The 20353-nt window shown below is 41.5% G+C and overlaps 1 protein-coding gene and 2 non-coding genes across 3 annotated transcripts in view; 1 reads left to right on the plus strand and 2 right to left on the minus strand.

Annotated features, from left to right (window-relative positions):
* Positions 1 to 5490: 5490 nt before the first annotated feature.
* The window catches only part of rhbdf1b (rhomboid 5 homolog 1b (Drosophila)), a 53120-nt gene continuing 38257 nt past the window's right edge, over positions 5491 to 20353 (minus strand). Inside the window, exons 5-20 of the mRNA XM_031291299.2 lie at positions 16661 to 16889; positions 15454 to 15660; positions 14515 to 14637; positions 13893 to 14035; positions 13487 to 13741; positions 13261 to 13372; positions 13051 to 13125; positions 11225 to 11386; positions 10817 to 10917; positions 10581 to 10644; positions 10297 to 10391; positions 9282 to 9357; positions 8791 to 8891; positions 7824 to 7977; positions 6937 to 7160; positions 5491 to 5890 (exon numbers count right to left, since the gene is read on the minus strand). Of these exons, the coding sequence (XP_031147159.1) occupies positions 5695 to 5890; positions 6937 to 7160; positions 7824 to 7977; positions 8791 to 8891; positions 9282 to 9357; positions 10297 to 10391; positions 10581 to 10644; positions 10817 to 10917; positions 11225 to 11386; positions 13051 to 13125; positions 13261 to 13372; positions 13487 to 13741; positions 13893 to 14035; positions 14515 to 14637; positions 15454 to 15660; positions 16661 to 16889 (2317 nt within the window). The 3' untranslated portion in view covers positions 5491 to 5694. The remainder of the gene's footprint in view (positions 5891 to 6936; positions 7161 to 7823; positions 7978 to 8790; positions 8892 to 9281; positions 9358 to 10296; positions 10392 to 10580; positions 10645 to 10816; positions 10918 to 11224; positions 11387 to 13050; positions 13126 to 13260; positions 13373 to 13486; positions 13742 to 13892; positions 14036 to 14514; positions 14638 to 15453; positions 15661 to 16660; positions 16890 to 20353) is intronic.
* trnap-cgg lies at positions 6007 to 6078 on the minus strand. The gene has a single exon. It is a non-coding gene; the product is annotated as a tRNA-Pro (tRNA).
* Positions 9030 to 9123, plus strand: trnai-uau. Its single transcript has 2 exons — positions 9030 to 9067; positions 9088 to 9123. It is a non-coding gene; the product is annotated as a tRNA-Ile (tRNA).

Here is a 20353-nt window from a genome sequence, read left to right on the forward strand (position 1 = left end):
GAGGTTCAGTCACGACGATTGTGATTGGTTTAAAGAAATGACAATAAACCAGAGCACGTTTCTCTCCCATCCCTGAAGCAAAATTACGAATCCCACTATGGCCACGCCAAGACCCGCCCTACGAAGCAGCCCGATTGGTTAAGGTTAGGGTTAGGTGATTGGTCGGGGGATAGGACCTGTACATGTAAGCATGGATGCCTGGCCAATTGTAGTGTGTGAATGCTATTGAAGGGCGGGTCTTGGCGTTGCCATAGTGGGATTCGTAATATCGCATCCCTGAATGCTGTGTGGACTAGCCAGGCCCTCCTTCTCAGCGCTGTGGAGGAAGGTCTGGCAAAGCGAGACTAGCCTGTCACTACACCAAACTCAAATCACTTTGCTTATGACTGACAAGAAAAACAAAATCACACATTTAGCTGACCTCTCTGAGAAGATTGTGTGCATACATATGGCTAGTTTTAGCAATCAGTATAGTAGGCTAGGCTATAGCTAGCTTTAAGAAAACCTTGTTTGAAGGAGAGCATTGACAGCAGTTTTCTCTTTCTTGAAAAGCACACACATGCACACCTTTTCTTTAAAAAAGTAGCTGCTGCATAAAGGCCAGTACCCTGTCTTTGTTTTTGTATTCATTATTAAGCCATTTAAACAAGCAGTGTAATTATTGGGACTTACCCGTTTATATGTCATACTCGTCTTGTGGTCAGTGTGAGCTGTCACGCATTCTACAGGTGTGTTTTTCAGAGAATTATTCTTAATCAACCACCATGGTAAAACTACGGAGCCCGGGAGGTGACATGGACGTCTCCTAACAAAACGCGCGACGCTGTCCCGCTGCTGCCCAACGGCATTTCAGTGTCAAGCCAGCCAGCCAGCCAGCCGCCGTTCGGATTTTGATGCGCGTCTATTCGCGCTGTTACGGTACCGGTGCTTCCAAATTTGACGGGTCATTCTAAAATTTCAGCTAACCAAAGTTAAAAAAGAAAAGAAAAGACAATTAAGTGAGCTTACTTTCCCTGTGCAGTTAACGTTTTAGACTGTAACACGATTATTAAATAATATCAACTTGTAAATAATAATTTATATTTGCAACTATATTCACCAATAATCTGTGTGCGTTTTAATTTGTTTTCACACCACGTCTCTGCTGCTCAGTGATACAGTATGTGTGTGCTGTTGGAGTTTGAACTGTAACAGCAGTTGTAACAGCAGCGGCCAGACTGGAACGAGACTCTGTGATCTCATCCACCAGTAACCGGCTGAAAAACCAAACAGTCACTTCCTGCTATAATCACAGCTGCTTTAGTCACACCAACAGCAACATTAACTGACATACTGGAGTGATGTCTCCTTCCTGGACAGATGTTGCAGGGTTCCAACATGGCAGATTTAAAAGTAGGCCCTCAAAACTAGAGTAGGTTTTATCGCGATACGATATTATACCGATCCTTTGGGCAACGATACAATATCTGCTGATACCTGTTTGTCACGATCAGTCTTGTATAAAGTACTTGAAAGCAATACTTGAGTAAAAGTAGAAGTATCTTACCAGAAAATGACTTTGATAGAAGTTAAAGTCTCCTTTTAGAATATTACTTGAGTAAAAGTCTTAATATCTGATATTTACAGTACGTAATGTAAGTATCAAAAGTAATGTTCTGATATAAAATGTACTTAAGTATTAGAAGTAAAAGTAAAAGTAAAAAAAAAAAACTTTGATTATGAACTTTATAGCCAAAGGTGTGTAACGTTATCTTCATCACCACTGTCGTCGGGGTGGTCATCGTCTGTTACTATGGCGGCAGAGCCTGCACCAGGAACTTCCATAACACTATCAGATCAGTCATTATGCTTCCTCCTCTTCTTCTTTAGTTTTGGCCTATGGTTGTTGTTTTTTTTGGCGCTTGGCAACAAACATGTAACAAGCATTACAGTAGGTCACCAACTGGAATGGAGCGTGCAGTATCTTGGCAATTAAGGAGCAATGATTCGCCAGACGTGCTTTTTTTCCAGTGTACTTTCCAGTTTCCATTAACGAGTAACCAAGATGCTTAGGGGAAATGTAGTGGAGTAAAAGTAAAAGTTTCCGGAAATATAAATAACCAAGTAAAGTACAGATATGTGAAAATTCTACTTAAGTACAGTAGCGAAGTATTTGTACTTTGTTACACTACAACACTGGTCACCAAGGGTTAAATTGGGATTTGTTATGTGGGGGGGGGCTCTCCCTAGGGGGGTCTGGGGGCATGCCCGTGTTCCAATTGTTCTCATCTCAGCTCCGCCGAGACAAAATAGACATGCCATTTCAAAAATCTTTCATTTATTGTCAGAAATATCATTTTCAAAAGCATCACTTTCATAAAATTTTAGGGACATATTTCCAGTAACTGACTGCAAGCAGGCACATCCGGACACAAACGAGCAGGCTTACTGTATGTGCCGGAGAGCCCTGACCCAATTTACGATACAATGTCAATTCGATTCAATTGAGGGGCGTGCGATAGATATGAGACCGTATCATATGCCCATTTAACACAGCTACATTTATAGCAACTCCAAAAAAAAAAAAGATTTGACAGGCAGCTCTTCCAGACATTTAAATTAAAAACAAACTATTATTTTTATTAAAAAAGAATAAATATAAAGTGGGAATCTAAAATAATGGGAATCTTACAGACGATATGCATCGATGTTTTCACTTTGCATCGATAATATTGGATCGTGGATCATTGAAACGATATATCGATCCCGATCGATGTATCATTACACCCCTACTCCCAACTACTTGACTGGCTCCAGTGGTGCAGTCGGTCAGCGTGCGGTACTTGTAAGCCAGTAGCCAGCAGAGTGATGCTGAGGTTGTGAGTTTGTACTGTAAAAAAAAAAAAAAAAGGGCTGGACTCTGTTGTTTCTTTGTTGTGTTTATTGTCAGGTGGCTAAAACGCCACCACATTGAATAAAAACACAAATTCACCTTCATAACAGCTATTCACAATGAAGCAGATTAACATACAAGTGTGTTCTTTACAGATGTGACACTGGGCCAATTTTCAAAAAACAATCCATTTGTGATTTTAAGTGCGTTAAAGGCTCGGGTGGAAACTTAGGTTTCCAGTCTGGTGAAAAAACAAAACAAAGTGGTAATTCAGCCACTAAATACTGAAGTAAGTTTACATGAGTTTGTCAGATTGTGTGATGCCGTTTCTACAGAGGTTAAGTAACATCAGAAACTGCCGACACATACTGATACATGGCACAAAAAGACATCGTGTGTGTGTGCTTTTATGTCAATAAGGCACATTTCAGAGTCTCATTTCTTGGTGAGTGTTACCCTTTAGAGATATCCAGTAAATGGACAAAACTGTTTGGACATCAGTGAAAAAGTACAAAACAAAATTCATCCGCTCATCCATTGCAGCTGTCTCAGGTTGTACTGTTCCTCTTGGCCACATAAGCGGTGCTGTTAGTGCCATTTTTTTTTACCACAAAAGAGAGGTAAATTATTTGGCAGGACACAATTGTCTATGAAACTCTCCTCCACTGTGACTGGTCATTGATTAGTCCAGCTAGAGATCAATCACACATACAGTAAGTCAATCGTTTCAGTCCACTTTACATTGATAGTTTTGTTTCCCATGCGCGTGAATATTTTAATGAAATGCCCGGAGGCTTTCATGCATAGCCTTTATTCATACCGGGTCAACACATGATAACCTGAAATACTGGTCATTATTCCAGGAGAAGTTGCACTGCAGCTCCATATGCAACTTTCGTCTTCATTAACATCGAGGCTGCGGTCGAAAAGTCAAAAAAATAACCTTTCCTAAGGTGTGAAGGAGAATTCAAAAGGAATTAGGTAAATACAACAGCGGTGCGAGGGGAATCCGACTGCCCTTACACTCGGCTGCGTAATAATTGCGCCGGCTGATGTTATTGACGAGGGTCTGCCGGTGAAAGTACACTGTTCTGAAGGTGGACTACAGAGAGGCATCTGGATACTTCGCCACCGTGGTGTTTCACGCTGGCTCAATAAACGTGGACAACCCGGTGGAAAATATAACTTCATCACCATTTTATTTCCCATTTTATTCTGCATTAAATGTTGTTTCATGTGAAGCACCCCCTGCGTGTCGTTTTGTTATTATAAAACACTGGGCTGTAGGCTGTTTCTTGTATGAAAGATGCTCAGCAAATAAAGTGTATTATCGTTATTGGTTGCTCAGCTGGGAGCGTGCCTATGTTCCCACAGCCCTATGTTCCCACATTTCTAAGATTGTTTTCCAGAATTAGGCCCTATGTTCCCACATTTCCTTTTTCATGAATTTGTATCAGATTTTATCCCCCTTTCTCTCAATTTGGTAGCCAATTACACCCAACCTATTATCCAGTAGCAATGGACTACAGATGAAATGTAATCCTAACCCTAACCCTAACCCACATTCCCACAAAAAATGTGGGAACATAGGGCTGTGGGAACATAGGGCTAACCCCGCTCACTCACCCTCCTTCCCACTCATTTTTATCCACATGAGTCACATGAATGAGTCACATTAGGATTATTGTATGGAAGTAATTGTTACATGTATGCAAGGTAAGCAGAACGTGTTAGACCTACAGATCTACTGTAGGCTACATATTCTATGTTATAAGGGTTAGATGGTTGCGGGTGGGCGAAAGAAATACATTATTAATGAGGACAACATTCTCTAAACCGTAAACACAGCGGAGCTGTGCGCAATACTGTGTGCGTTTACGCACGAGGACAACAGTCGACAGCGTAAATCCATTGACTATTTCAGAAGCTAAAAGTCGAGTTATGTTTTTTTTGTCAAGTTTAGAACTACAGCTTTTCTTCCAAATATGGTATGCTCATGAATATTTGATGAGCTGTGCGCTGATTGGTTTGAGCAAACCACATATCAACCATAAACCAACTATATAAAGCTCAAATATGGGCTGTTTTACGAAAATTGATGGCTAATTGCAAATTTGGTAAGACGTGTCGGACTTTAGGAGCTCCACACAGTCTGACAAGAAAACGGCAACCTCCATACCCAGTGAAAGTCACCGTTTCTCGGTTACTGGACTACCGGGGCTCGGGGCTCTGCGGAGTATATTTACAGTTTGAATTTCGTCACGCCACTTATATAACATCTACCCCAAGGTCTTATAAAGCTAACAATGGTGTCCGATTTCAATTTAATGCATTTTTGTGAACATTAGGGATTTCGTTAGCTACTACTGTCTGAACTGCGACACACAGTCGGACAAAATTTGCAATTAGCCATCAATATTCGTAAAACGGCCCATATCTGGGGCGTGACAAAGACTAGGAGTTGAGATCATGACGTCAACTTTTAGCTTTGTTCAGATTCGCAGCAATTTCAAAATGTGAGATTTGCATAGTAAAGGGGTATCAATGGGATTTTGAGCTTCTCTGTATGTCCTATTTACCCACCGAACTGTCGTTATTCAACTATGACAAGGTAAAATCAGTTTTGCATTCTATCACCCCTTTAAATATTTCCTACGATATCAGCTACAGTGACAACTCGAACGGCTCTTATCATGGCAGCCACCTAACTACTTCCGGGTCATTTCACTCTGTTAGGAACCGTCCCAAGCTAATTTGACTATTCGACAGCAGCCCCAGTCCAGCATCAGAACACATCCAGAAACAGTCCGGCTGACCACCGTTCAGAGGAGATGTGCGTTCAGGTCGTACTTCTCGCAGAACTTGTCGGTGATCGGGATGCAGGTGAGGTACTCGCACCAGTCACACTTCACAGGGTAGACGTAGAAGAGGACAGCCAGGGCGGAGAGCAGAGCCAGGAAGACCAGCAGGAAGACGCAGATCTGGACCCGCTTACGGTACATGTCGGATTGCCCAAAGCTGAAGAGGAAGAAAGCTGCGTTACTCATCGTCTTATAATGGAAACACATTCAACTCAACATCATTGTACAAGTACTGACATTGTGCTGTGCATTAATATTAACAACGAGAAAGACGGGCTCGTCCGGGATTTGAACCCGGGACCTCTCGCACCCGAAGCGAGAATCATACCCCTAGACCAACGAGCCACATGCCTATTAACAGAAGATATGGAAGATTATGGTCCATAGTGAACTAATTCTACAATCAATACATTTGAGTTAGACACCCCTTTTAGCAATCTAAGGTAATCATTAATATAGTCTGATTATGCTGACTTTTTAGGGAATAAGCTAATTTGCGTACTTGGCAAGAGTTGATGAGAATATTGATATTATTCTTGTATATATGTTCATAAAATATAAACTTAGGCCAGGAGAGTGAGGTTGGTGTAGCCGAAGGCCTGGAGGCAGCATAAAAGGGAAGCCAGGGGAAACAAATTTGAGCTTTAGAGGTGCTGGGTGGGTAGACCTATTTTTCTTCCATTGGACAAAGCGAGGCTAGGTGTTCCCTACTGTTTCCAGTAAATGCTAAGCTAAGCTAACCGTCTATGCCTATGTGCCTATGTTCCCACAGCCCTATGTTCCCACATTTCTAAGATTTTTCTTATAATTAGGCCCTATGTTCCCACAGTTCCCACATTTCTAAGATTTTTTTTCCAAAATTAGGCCCTATGTTCCCACATTTCCTTTTTCATAAATTTGTATCAGATTTGATCCCCCTTTCTCCCAATTTGGTAGCCAATTACACCCAACCTATTATCCAGTAGCAATGGACTACAGATGGAATGTAACCCTAACCCTGTTGAAATGTGGGACCATTGGGCTTTTTCAGAATTTTCAGTGAAAAAAATATTCTTCGAAATGTGGGAACAGAGGGCTGACCCCCCCCGTCTACTGGCTCTAGCTTCCTATTTACCATACAGATACAACAGTGGCATCGATCTCCCCGTCCACCTCTTGGGAAAAGAAAGCAAATGAGCGAGACACATCCCTTTCTTCACTTACCTGATGTATGGCAGGAAGGCAAAGGACAGGAAGAATCCCGAAACAAAACCGCAGATGTGGGCGAAGTTGTCGATCCATGGAAGCAAACCGAAGGAAAAGAAGAAGACCGAGATGGCCAGCAGCTTGGCAAAAGCCCGCCATGGTCGCTCGAGGATCTGCCAGCTCTGAAACAGCTCCACAAACAGACAGGCCAGGATGCCGAACTGACTGCCTGCAGGACCCACCTGAAATAGAGACAAAGCTTCTGGGTAGGAGGGTTTCAAACACAACTTCGGCTACATCCACACTAATACGTATGTCTTTCAAAACACCTCTCTTTTGCTACGTTTAGACCTCGCGCCCACACTACTACGATGTTTCAGAGACCCTTAAAATGAAGACATTTTCTGATGACCCCGGGGGTCACGTTGTAGTTTGGACGGGCAGAAACGGAGACCTTTACTAACGACGCAGACACCCACGTCACTCTTATAGGTAAGGTAGGCCTACATACCTTTCAGTAACGGATCCAACTCGTCATCAGTCCAAGCAAATAAAACCCTGATCTTACTTTTTGCTATTGTTGTTCTGTCTCCAAAGTATTTTCTGTATTTTCAACTCATATCTCCAGGATTTTCCACCAAAGGTTAACGTTAGACAATCTGCTTCCTGTTTACACAGGCACACACATGCCCAGTGTACGCGAATGGTCATGTGATATGCATTTTCAGACGTGATAATACAGACAAAGATCATTTCTGATATGGAGCCTAAACACTGGTGTGGACAGAGATCCTTTTTTGTTTCAAAACTCTGCTAAAAAAAAAGGAGTGTGTAGTAGTGTGGATGTAGCCCGAGTCTCAGATACAGCATCTTGTATACGGTTGGTTGTGAGGCTGACAATGTACCTCCGCTCTGTAGGGCAGGAAAATGGCTGAGGCCAAGTTGCCAGTGATGCCGCTGAGCATGTAGATGATGGAGATTCTCAGCCAGCCAGCCAGCTTCTCTATGTCCCTCAGCACCGTCATCTGGAAAACCACTGACACCATGCAGTGCAGGAACCTACAGACACAGACACAGACAGGCCAAATCCGCCTGCTATCTTACTACTGACTGTTTTAACGAATAAAGCAGATCTGTTTTCACATGAAAATCTTCAGGGTTCCCCCAGGATTCTCCTAAGTTAAATGTAAGACGTAAGACCTTTTGTTATACCACCTAGGATGTAATTTAATGCCAACTTCACGGCCAAATAACGGAAAATCAGTGTGGATTTTTAACCCGAGAAAATGTGCCAAGTAACGTTCGGGGATGGCAGTAGCTCAGTCCATAGGGACTTGGGTTGGGAACCGGAGAGTTGCTGGTTCAAGTCCCAGTATAGACCAAAGTACAGAGTGTGAATTAGTTCACTGCCAGGTGCTCTTGAGCAAGGCACTGTATGCCCCCCCAACTGCTCAGGGTGCTGGTCCAGCAATGGCAGCCCACTCCCTCTGACATCTCCCCATTTTGTGCATGAATAGGTCCTGAGCATGTGTGTGTATTTCAGGTCTGTCTGTTGATTCTAACAACAGAGTGTAAATTGTAATTTCCCCAATTTTTTGGGGGGATCAATAAACAGTATAAATTAATGTTACCTGAATACAAAATAGAGTCAATTTAAAATGTTACCCACACAAAACATGTATTTGAACCTACGAAGGACCTTTGTAAAGGAAATGTTTTCAGAATATTCAATTTAAGACTTGTTTTAATACTTTTAAGACCCTGTAAGTACCCTGATCTTTCATAGTGCTGCTTCAAATTCTGAGGCCTATTGTCAGATGGACAAAAAAAAAAAAAAGAATAGTACTATATTTATTTTAAGACTTTATTCACCCAGCATGAAGAAAAAGAGACAGCCAGAGTCGGGAGAACTGGTCTGGGATCTCCGGGTTCAGGAAAGGCAGCAAACCACAAACGTCATCCATGCAAGCCACCTGGAAAAGACACAGTGAAAAACAACAGTCAGGGCTGAAAGGGCCATCAGTCAGCCTGATGAACCACTGCCACCCTGTGGAGGAAAATGAGAGTGTCAGATTCAGTACAATGTCCTTTTGAATCACAAACAACTGCAGGCTCCAGTGGCGCAATCGGTCAGCGCGCGGTACTTATAAGACAGTAGCCTGCAGAGTGATGCCGAGGTTGTGAGTTCGAGCCTCACCTGGAGCAGTGACCTTTTAAATTCCATCCGTATGCATCTCATATACCCATTGAAATACTGATTGGTGTCTGAAAGCCTTTCGCCGTAAGCAAATATAGCAACTGTTATCGAGTTGGTGAATGAAAAGCAGCAGTCAGACTGATATGAGGAAAAGAAAAGCTCCTACCTGTGAGCAGAGAGTGGCCTCTTCGTGAAAGTAGCCACGCATGAAATCACAGTACTCTCTTGAAGTGATTTCACATCTACAACATGAAACGCATCATCAGCTTCATCAGCAATCACTCGCAGGACAAACCACCAATGAGATGGATACATCTTTGTTTTAGTGTTCAATAAGTGTGATAAAATGTCCAGTATTTTCACCCTGGTTACATAGAAACAGTCTGTTGATCCTGACATTGTACTTTCTATGCACTGTGTTCTATGTCATATTCTTCTGCAGTTAATTATGCAGAAAAAAGGTCTAACATACTTAAGATTTTCTATATCATTTAACCCTTGTGTTGTCTTCCATTCAACCATGCATGGTCCTCTCGGGTCAAAACTTCAAAATCTCACTTTTTCTGACGTTTTTATCTCTTATTTTTTGACACTTTTGGCGCTTTTTTCAATGTTTTTGGCGTTTTTTTTAACGTTTCTTTTCACTATCATGTATAAACACCACTAACACCAACTTATTACCAGTTTTACAATTATTTTTGGAATTCATTGTCAATAAACCTCATTTATAGGAAATTGTACCTAATTATTGATTTAAAAATTAGAAATGATGAATTATTTAGATGAATATTAAAGGAAGGATAATCACAGAAGGGTCAACGTTCAGTTGGGATACTGTTTCGAAACATTTCAATTTTTTTTCAATTTGCTAAAAAATGTAATAAAACTCCCAAAATTCAATGAAAGTAGAGATCCGATCTTTTGTTGTACTTGCGTTGTATGGAATCACACGTGTTAATTTTGGGTAATCAAAATTAGGTATAGTTAAAAAGAAACCTTGTTTTAAGGAGCTGCTCATCTAAATATTTACCGTTTAAGCATAAAATGAGTCCAATTAAAGTAAGTTATTACTAGCACATACTGTATGCACCAACTTCAAATGAATGGTAATAGCTTTATAAAATCTATACTAGCTCTGTACTAGTCGTAATGGCGTGCAGTTCAGTGCCGTTGCTCCTTACCGTCCTTTGGTTCCGATGCAGCAGGGCCGGCCTGTTATGGTGCAGTCTATGTGGGGAAGGTTGGTGTGTTTCCCAGAGTTGTACCTTGTACAAACCTACAGATCATAAAAAGAGGAAACATTTGTTTTTAAACGTTAAATCCAGCCATTATGTGTAGAGGAAAGTGCTGCATTCAGACCTCAGTGTGTTCAAGTTACAGTAGACTTGTATTTACTTACTTTTGTTTTTAAGACAAGTGGCTGACAGCAGCAGAAGATCAACTTAAACGCTTAAACTGTACTTACCGGCCACTTGGTGATGTCATCAGGCCATTCATGAGGCGAAACTGAGGCTGGCTCCAGACAAATTCTACAAAATCAAGAGCCAAAGTTAAAAACAAAGTACAGTTGACATTCCCGTCTTCTGTTGGCGCGACTGAGCCCCAACGATACAGTCCACACGTGCAATAGTGGTAACAAAATGTGTGCTCCTTTAACACACGAGGATAACAATCTCACAGAGAGTGTTTTGGTGAAGTCACCTGGGGTCCTGATGACAGACGGCACCATGTTGACGTAGCGTACCATTCAGATTGGGAGCACTGGGGTGCTGAGGCCACTTTACCCACAATGCCAGGGTACTCTGCAGTAGAGGACAAAGAGGCAGAAGGGAGAGAAATCATTGTTAACATTATGCTGTATCTCTATTCATTTTGCCTGTGCAGTGGCAACTACAGCTATGATAAATGGTGCAACAAAAGCTGCCTAAAGGTGCTCCATGACATGTAACACTTCTATTCAATATATCTCAGATGAATCAACTGTGAAATCGTATATGATACCGTGAACAGTACTTGCGATAAATTATAAACCATAAAACCCTTCAGACAAGAGATGTGCTGGCGACAGACACATTATATGAGTGAACTGGTCAGGTTGCTTTGACTGACCGAACACTCCTCCTGTAAAGTCTGCAGGCAGCCGGAGCGATCATTCCTCACGCAGCAGCCGGACTCTCTCTCTCGCGCTCTCTTCTCCTGGATCATTTTGTGAATCTCTTGGTCTTGACGCATGCACGGGGAAAACTTGGCTCCCAGGTGGATCAGCGCCTCCTGCAGGACAGCGGGGGATGACATACAGCTTGGTGAGATTGTGGATCAAGACCGGTGGTTCCCAATTTTCCAATTCATTTTTTTTTCATCGACACCACTGGTGATTATAAACTGGATGTTATTCATCACTGATCATTATTAAAGTGATATTTGTTACATTTTGTACAATTTAGAATTTTTGTTACAATTTATTAGTAAATGTTTAGAACGGTTAGATCAAGTTTGCATAAGTACCATTATCACTTAGAGAAGTTATATTTATTCATTTATCCTGTATATTATTATTGAGCACTTTTAGCTAACTATTTGAACCGGTTATCTTACTTTTAGCTAGCGTTATGTACTTCAACTATTCAATCCAATCCATAGTAATCCAATCCAGTTTACTATCTCTTTTTTTTTAGCTATTAGTCTATTTCAACTATTCATCAATTATCTGTTTATTCTATTTCAACCATTTATATATTTTCGAAAAAACAAATCGATTCACATTCGAATCATGATTCAAGCGCTACCGATTTAAAAATCGATCCATACAATTCCAAAAAAGTAATTTGTAATGTTTGTAATTTTTTTTTTTTATTGTATGTCTACTACAATCACACGGGAAAACTAACTACATTTACATACTGTGAATCGTTTTTTAATTGAGAATCATTTTTGAATCGAAAATCGATTTTGAATCAAAAATCGATTTTGAATTGAATCTTAAGCGTGAAAATCGATATTGAATCAAATCGTGACATTTTCTGAATCGTGCACCCCTATTTTTTAGCTAGCACTATCTTATTTAACCATTCATCCATTGCTTTTGATAACTTGTCTCTATCTATTTTTTAGGCTATTGAACTGGCTATTATCAATTACTTTAAGGTAACCGTTTAGAGAACTATGTGAACCATTCTCTATTTTAGCTATTTCAACTATTTATCCATTACTTTTCAAGATTATTTTTGGGCATTTTAGGCCTTTATTTGACAGGAGGAAAGGGGGAGAGAGGGGAATGACTGGAATCGAACCCTGGCCGTAGGGCCGTAGATGAGGTGTGTACTCAACCAGACGAGCTACAGGGAGCCCTTTTACTCATTACTTTTAGCTAACTGTTAAGACTTGCTTGCTAACCAGTTACAATTTTTTTCATGTACTCTTGAAATTGGTAAAGTCAGATCTAGACAACTAGAGTTTAATTCACTGGAGCTTTTCCCATGTTGACCCCCACACTTAGAGGTGCACTATGAGTTCCTGCATGGTTTCAGCACGATTTCATTTTTTATCTCAAATCGTAGGCATCTCTCCTTGATCCGCTAGCTGCCTGCCCCCTGAATACACTGTGAAACAGCCCGGTCTCGGGAGACAACACAGGGGTCGTAAACGTCAAACAAACACTAGAGGCACAGGATAGGCACCAAAATACAACAAGCCACTCCAGCCAATCACTGACAAGATGGTTGGAGGAGGGGGTGGGGGTTAGTGACAGTTAGTCAGTTAGTCATGACAGTTACGGAAACATGGGGGGGGGAGGGGGAGCTTGCTCTGTTTTGTTTGGAATTTACTTGGAACTTCAACAGAAGTGACCATGCAGGAACTCATAGTGCACCTTTAAGAGCTGAGTAAAAACACAATCTTAGACAAAAGATGCCAAATGGAAGATAGAACATACTTACTGAGCTTGGACCCACCCAGAAGTTTTGTTGTTGCACAAACTTAACGTTTTCATAAACTGCCTTGTTCCTCAACACCTAAAAACAAAAAAAAAGAAGCAAAAAAGCTGTATTACTAATATTTCTCAGTCATACATTTTCATTGGAAATTCAACACAAAGTATCCACAGACACTATACCAATCTAATAATAAATGCTGTAAAATATACTTACAGAGTCGACAGTTTCATGTTGTGAGAAGCCCAGAGGGGCAATGCCGTAGATGGTGATAGCCAGAATGGTGACGAGCAAATGGACACATGTGATCCAGTAGGTAAAAAAAGGCCTAGGGAGGACAGAGGGACAATTCAGGCTCCGTTATCTGGGGCATTAGCAACAAACTCAATTTAATTTAACATCAGAGGAAAGTCATCCTCCAAAGAACATGGAGGATGTTTACCTGTTATCGTCCATGTCCTCAATCTGCCTTTTGACAAAGCTGTCAATGCGCTTGCGGTACGTTCGGTTTGTGAGACGACCGACCATGCCAAGGCCGTACGGCCTCTTCTCTCGGGCAAACAGCTTCTTAACAGGAACCACTATCCTTTGTCCCCGCTGCTGATGGTTGCTGACGCTCACCACTTCCTGTTTGAGACGAACCTTGGGTTGGACCAGAGAGCCATCTTTTGCCTTCCGCCATCCTCGCTCTAAGGGCCTAGTTTGAGGAAGTGTCAGTCAGGTTAATATAATACAGTACGAAATATCATAAGACAGAAACTTCAGCGATGCAAAAGTTGTGAATTTGTCTCCTCACATCAGAGGTTGACGTGTGCATGTAAATAACACTGTAGACAATATAAACCCACAGCATGAGGTGACTCCTCTCCAGTTCGTTCCTATCCAGCGCGCTTCCTGTGAGCTCGCTCTCGTCCAGCTGTTTGAGGTCGGCCTCCGATGGCGTCTCAAAAACTTCGTCAGCATAGCTGGACAACTCATCCTGCAGGCCGTCCTACAAAGACGAAAACTAAGTCAATAAGAATTCAAAGCTGAAGAACTCAGAATATACTGTTTGAAAGAGGGCACAAAGGGTCCTGACACGGTAAAAGCCAATACCCCAAAAAATAAAGTATTCAGTATACATACCAGACTATATATCAGAGTACAAAAAAAGTGCTTTAAACCAACATATAAGTGACTTGCCTACGAAGCATTTTTGTGAGTGCAGGCAATAGGACATTAAGAATGGCTTTTTGTGCTTCAAGCAAAAGTGGTGATAATTTTGTGCAAACATTTGTAATTATTTTCACGGCCTTTATTTGATAGGAGAGCTTAGACATGAAAGGGGGAATGACATGGAGCAAAGGGCTGCAGGTCTGAACTGCATGCTCTACCAAGTGAGCTACCCAGGCACCCAAATATTTTGAATTTGATACTGTTATTTTAAAAGTTATCCTGGCAGTGGTGTGTGGAAGTGTGTCCACTGCTCACTCTGGTAAAGAAGGAAGTGTCGAGTTCATCAGGGAAGTCCACGGTGTCGTCTTCAAAGAAACTAGGGGGCATGAAACTCCGCCTGCGACGTCGCCCATAGGTGCTGTCGGCTAATGTCCGACCCTAACGAACACAGTCATCGAACACCACAATAACACAATCACACAAACATCATCATTATTATCGTCAACAGATTGAAGTGCAATGATGCCTGACAGTTTATCTGGGGGGAATCCTCTCCTTAATGACAGAGTTTGATGGTTGTGTGTCAGTGGATTAGCTCTGCAACTCTGGAATATCCCGTTTCAGCAGATAGCTGAGCATTCGGTGTGTATTATCACGGACCATCTGCTAGAGAGACCCTGTAACCCCCGGCCAACACACACTAGCAGATACTCTCACTGAACATCCATTCATCCCTTTGTATGTGCGAGTCTGTAGCCAGTGGCCACATGCTTTAGAGAGTCATTACTGTAAAATATTCCGCCTGAGTTTAATCTGCAATAAGACAAGCTGAGCTCATATTTTATATAACATGCCTAAACACACACACACACACACACACACACACATGGATAGAGATAAAACCTATCCATTTATATGTGGATGAGACAGGGACACATTAGACTATAAATGTGTTTACAAAAACATAAGATAATGGAGATTAAAGTGTGCGCATGATAACTTTGCCCACAATGGATTACAAATGCCTTTGTATTGCATAGTTATAGCTGGTCCCAATGTGCGTTCACACTATGCAGAAAAGACAAAGTAATCTCAATTTCAGAACAGTGGCTGCCAGTAGCTTTGAAGTTTAAAAAAAAAAAGAGACAGGACTTCGAAGCACAGATTTTGCAAAGCACAGAATATTTGGTGACTAAACTTAAAACTAGGGCATACTAATAAATAAATAAATAAACAAACTTGAAAAATGAACACCTTCATTAGCGCTGCTGCAGCCTTGAGACTCATGACTGCGACAGACTCCCGCTTGCGTCGCCGTGGCAACCGGTTGAGGGCGGAGCGGGAGCTGGAAAAGGAGCAGAGGGAGGCGGTGCCAGGCGTGATGGGAGTTTGCGGGACACTGAAGCCGTCTACCTCTTCCACCATGCGGAAGGCACGACCCCGGGCCAGGGGGTCTACGATCTGCGCGCACACACATGCACACATACACTGTGTTGGTTCACCGCAGTTTTTTCCATACTCAATTGTAAAGCCACATACAACAGTAAACACGCAGCGACAGAATAGAAAAAGCAGGGATAACATAGATCTAAACTAGGGTTAGATTGATGCTCCAGGTTTCAGAAAGAAGCTTTTTTTTTAAAGAGAACCATGCTTAATTAGTAGGTTTAAGTAATATAGAATTTATATCAATATTAGACAATTAATACACATTATTGTTTACTTGTTAACTTATGCTTCAGAATAGCAGCAGATATGTGTCCACTCTAGATTCCCACCCTCACCCAGTGCTGCTTTCTTAAACATTCAATAGGCTGGATGAGGACTACACTTCATCTGAAACAATTATAATTTAAAATGCTCACATCATACTTATTGTATTGTAATCTGACTGTAATCTGATTTATGTAGTCATGATAAAATTATTATAAAAAGTAATACGGTAAAAATAAAGCCCAAGAGTTGAATTTGCACGTTACTTTAAAACAGCATTTTGGGGCTACTATAGCACTTCCTTATGCTAGCATGCTAAACAGAATTTTTAGAGAACACAAATATTATTTTGAGACTTATTTGTTTGTATACTGTAATATGCATTTCAAATGTCCGCAGAGTAAAATGCGTCACAATCAAAGTTTGCACTAACAGTGCTGCAGTAGTTGTAATGCGTGCCTGTGTAGTAGCATTGTGGGTTTTAGTAGAAAGTTATTGTGGGAAATCATGCATGAATTACTTGAAACATATAAAAAAAACCTCAACACAATTAAATTAGCTTTATGTTTCAGTCTTCAGCCATCAATTAAACCCTAGGCAAGATGACAAAGCAAAGAGGTTAAGCAAGCGCCGAAGATCTAATGTGAAATAAAGAAATAGAGTGAAAAGAGTGAGGGAGAAAATGTGATGGAGGAAAAGGTCAATAAGCCTCATCTGTCCCTCTAACGTGGCCCTGGAGCTGGCCTACCCTCTGCATGCCATAGTGGTGGTGACTGGGGTGGTGGGGGGGGAGGTAGAGGGGAGGAGGGGTCTCAGTGCTGGCCAGGGAGAGGTTGTCCTGGCTGTGGAGCTCCATCTCCCTCATCACCTGCGGCTTCAGACCCCCGTACAGATGGCTGCAGTGCTGCAGGCTCTTCCTCCTCCATCGCTGGGTGCTGTCGCTGTCTTTGCTCACCCCAAACCAGTCAGCCGTACCCCTGCAGAGAGGACGGACTCTGGTTAGTAAATCAGTGAAAACTGAACATTCTAATGTATTTGACTGGACAGACGTCTGCCTTTGGCTGAGTGTCGTTACAAATTTTCAATACCGGTACCGATTCCAATGCCGTGACTTCGATACAGGTTCCTAAACGATACTTTTTTCAATACCAGTTTTATAAAACAAATAGAAGTTACAACATTCCACATTACGGCACAAATCTTTTTAGATATTTCTCAGCTCCTGCTACGTGAGCCTCTGTGTGTAACGTAGAGTTTTTCCTGCGTGCCTCTAAGACATGTAACGTTAGCATTATTAGATCTTTGTAGAAGCATGCTGCATGCTTTTATTATGGAACCCACGCAACTTCTAGGCAAGACCCTCCCTTTTACTACTATTGGCCAGGCATCCATGCTTACACAAGGTAACGGAACCCAATTTGTCCAGGTCCTATCCCCTGACCAGTCGGCTATCCTAACCTTAACTACTCAAGGTTAATGCCTAACCCCAACCAATCGGGCTGCTTCGTAGGGCGGGACTTGCCTAGAACTTGCGTGGGATCCATAATAACGCATGCTGCATGCTTATTGGCTCACTGACTCTGATGAGATTTACTCCTTAGGTATTGAATGACGAGGCATTGTTCGATACTCGATACTTTAGAGGCCTAAAAAGTTTTGAATTCTGTACCCAACCCTATTGCCCAGGGAGCTTTTAGTATAATTCAGGTAGCTATCAAAGAATACATAATTATAGGCTGTCTTACCATTTTATTGCTCTAAGGCAAAAACCCTCAATAAACATATAGTTATTTTTGCAAGTCATGACAACAGGCTGAGCCGCACTTTCATGTCAACTATCAAAGAAAATGAAATAATAATAACCTTGCTGTCCTTGTTGTCTATTTCATTTTTTTTTATACATAATCTGCTTCAGCCTTCAGAGAATCTCGGCCACACTAAATATTCTTTGACAGACTGAGCCGTACATCCTCCTGATTAGCAGAACAATATGCTGATTCCTTGCAGCTGGTTGTTGGGGATTAGTTGACTGGTTCATTTGTTGATTGCTCTCTTGTCTATGCTGTCTTTAAATGTGGAACCTTATCAGTCGTTGGCCAAAATGAACAAACCCATCTTTTTGAATGACTCTTTTTATTGTCCCCTCTGTACCGGGTCAGCTAGCCAAAGCAATGAAGCGAGTGCTTATGAATCCCCAACCTTTCCCACTCATACCGGCCCCATACTCGTAGTGTTATCGTAGGGTACTGCTCACGCTGCCTGCTATGATGGTGCAGTCGCTCAAAACCTAGGAAGCGGGACAACCAATGAATGAACGGGAATTATTGTCTTAAAACGAGTACGTCAACAAGTGACTTGAGTCGAGACAGCCTGGCAGCTACTTGGTGAAGAGATCAAATGAGCCGTTCTCCGAACTAGGACTACTCAGTCAGTCAGTGACATTTCTCACCGTATTCAGCTTACGTAGCCTACCTTCATACAATTGGGATGCTGAATCAATGCATTCAAATGAATATTTTATCTTTATTAATGTAAACGTATACATGATGACTGGTAATGTGTTGATGAGAAGTTTTGCGGGGCGGGCAGCACTAGCTGTCGAACATAAAAGTACTACAATGTGTGTTAAGGAGAAACTGACTAATCATGTTTGGCAAAAAGTATCAAAACTCGAAAGGTTCGATACATTTACATGTATCAACTTGTCTGCCCATCACTAAATATTACACTTTCTTTTTGGTACCTTAAATACTAAATAGAAAGCAAAAATTCATAGTTGGATACTGTTAATACAAAAAATTATTTTAAAGGCAACAAAAAGGAAACTTTGACCAGTTTAAACTTGTTTTGGTATTAAAAAGAAAGACTGAGTGGGGCAAATGTGCAAAATTAGATTTATAACAATAAATCGGCTTGAACTTTATTTAGACAACGAAAGATCAAATATGGGCTGGCATCAACAACACACAGTGAGCAGGTCAGTTTATTAAACTAATGTCTCTTGTGCAACATATCAGACAAAGACGTCATCATTGATTCAGGTCCCTTCTGTTATTTTTCTCTTTCTGTGTGTATGTGATCATGTGGACGCTGCCAACTCAGCTTAGACAGCCTGAATGAAAAATACTGTCTTGATCCTTATACGGCCTACTGCCCTCTGTTCAGTCAGCGGTAAAGAAGCAGATGTTGCCTGATAGTCCTGCAGTTCATAAACTGACTCGGCTGTGTGTGTGTGTGTGTGTGTTTTTCTAAATAAATGTGCATCCAGCATCGAAGTCCCCTTGAAACAGTGCCTGCGTGCCAGGCAGCGTGTTAACCGAGAGGTGGGAGGGGGAGGCCACACCGGGGGAACTGTTTGGAGAGCAGAACACTCAGTAATAAACACTCATCAAGAAAGACACCAGCTGGGGAAGCCTTTTAAGGCTGCACAGGGGCAGGGAGGGGGTTGACTGTTGTCCTTCCAGAGAGGAATGTCTTCGGTTTTGGAAAGCAGAGAGAGATTGGAGTCAGATTGTTGGGCCTCTGACAGAGCGAAGGCGGAGGATAGGCGGTCATAATGTGTAAATAAAATATTTGTTAAATACAGATAACAATCACGCTGAACATAACATCCACTACTGATGGTAAAACGTGAAGCCAACGCCCGCCAACTTTGTGACTGTTTCAAGATAGATGACATTGTTTGTGTGTGTTTGTTAAGATAAGCGGGTGTTTGTCTGTGCGCACATGCAATGACAAGCATGCATGTCATATTCGCCAAAACAGAACCATAAATAAAGTTTTCACAACTGGTTGACGACAGCACAAATCCATCACCCATCAAAGATTAAAGCTAATGTGAAGCCACATGAATTAGCGTTCATATCCTCAAGGTAAGGCTGGTTACACATGGAGCAGCAATCTACTGCACGGTAATTATAGGCTTAGACAGCATTCATTTCATCAGGGAGAAAAGGCAGAGAGGAAAATCTACAGAAATACTATCACCGGAAAAATGGAGAGCAGAATAATAGAGAACATAACTATGAACACTGATGATAGGTTTTGAGTTTTCTCTCGTTTTACCTCCGAGTAATTACCTCTCCTTGGATCCACCAATGAGAGGTATTATTCACCACTGAACAAAAACCTGCAAGGACATAACCCAACTAACTACATGTATTTAAATACTATCCTGAAAAACAAAATTGATGAACTTCCAATTGCTTCTTCATACTTCTACTCCAGTTAATTCCAGAGGCAAATATTGTACTTTTTACTCCAATTGATTTACCTAACAGCTATGGTTCCGAGTTACTTTGCAGTTTCAGATATTACACACTAAAAAAGAATGCAAAAAAAACAACTATACTAAGTAGTTACAATTCGCTCCACCTTGACCAGCTTTAACAGCTTAACAGACAGTAAAGGCATACAGAAATATACAGTAAAATATACAATG

Source organism: Sander lucioperca, chromosome 22, assembly GCF_008315115.2.
Source record: "Sander lucioperca isolate FBNREF2018 chromosome 22, SLUC_FBN_1.2, whole genome shotgun sequence".
NCBI lineage: Eukaryota > Metazoa > Chordata > Actinopteri > Perciformes > Percidae > Sander > Sander lucioperca.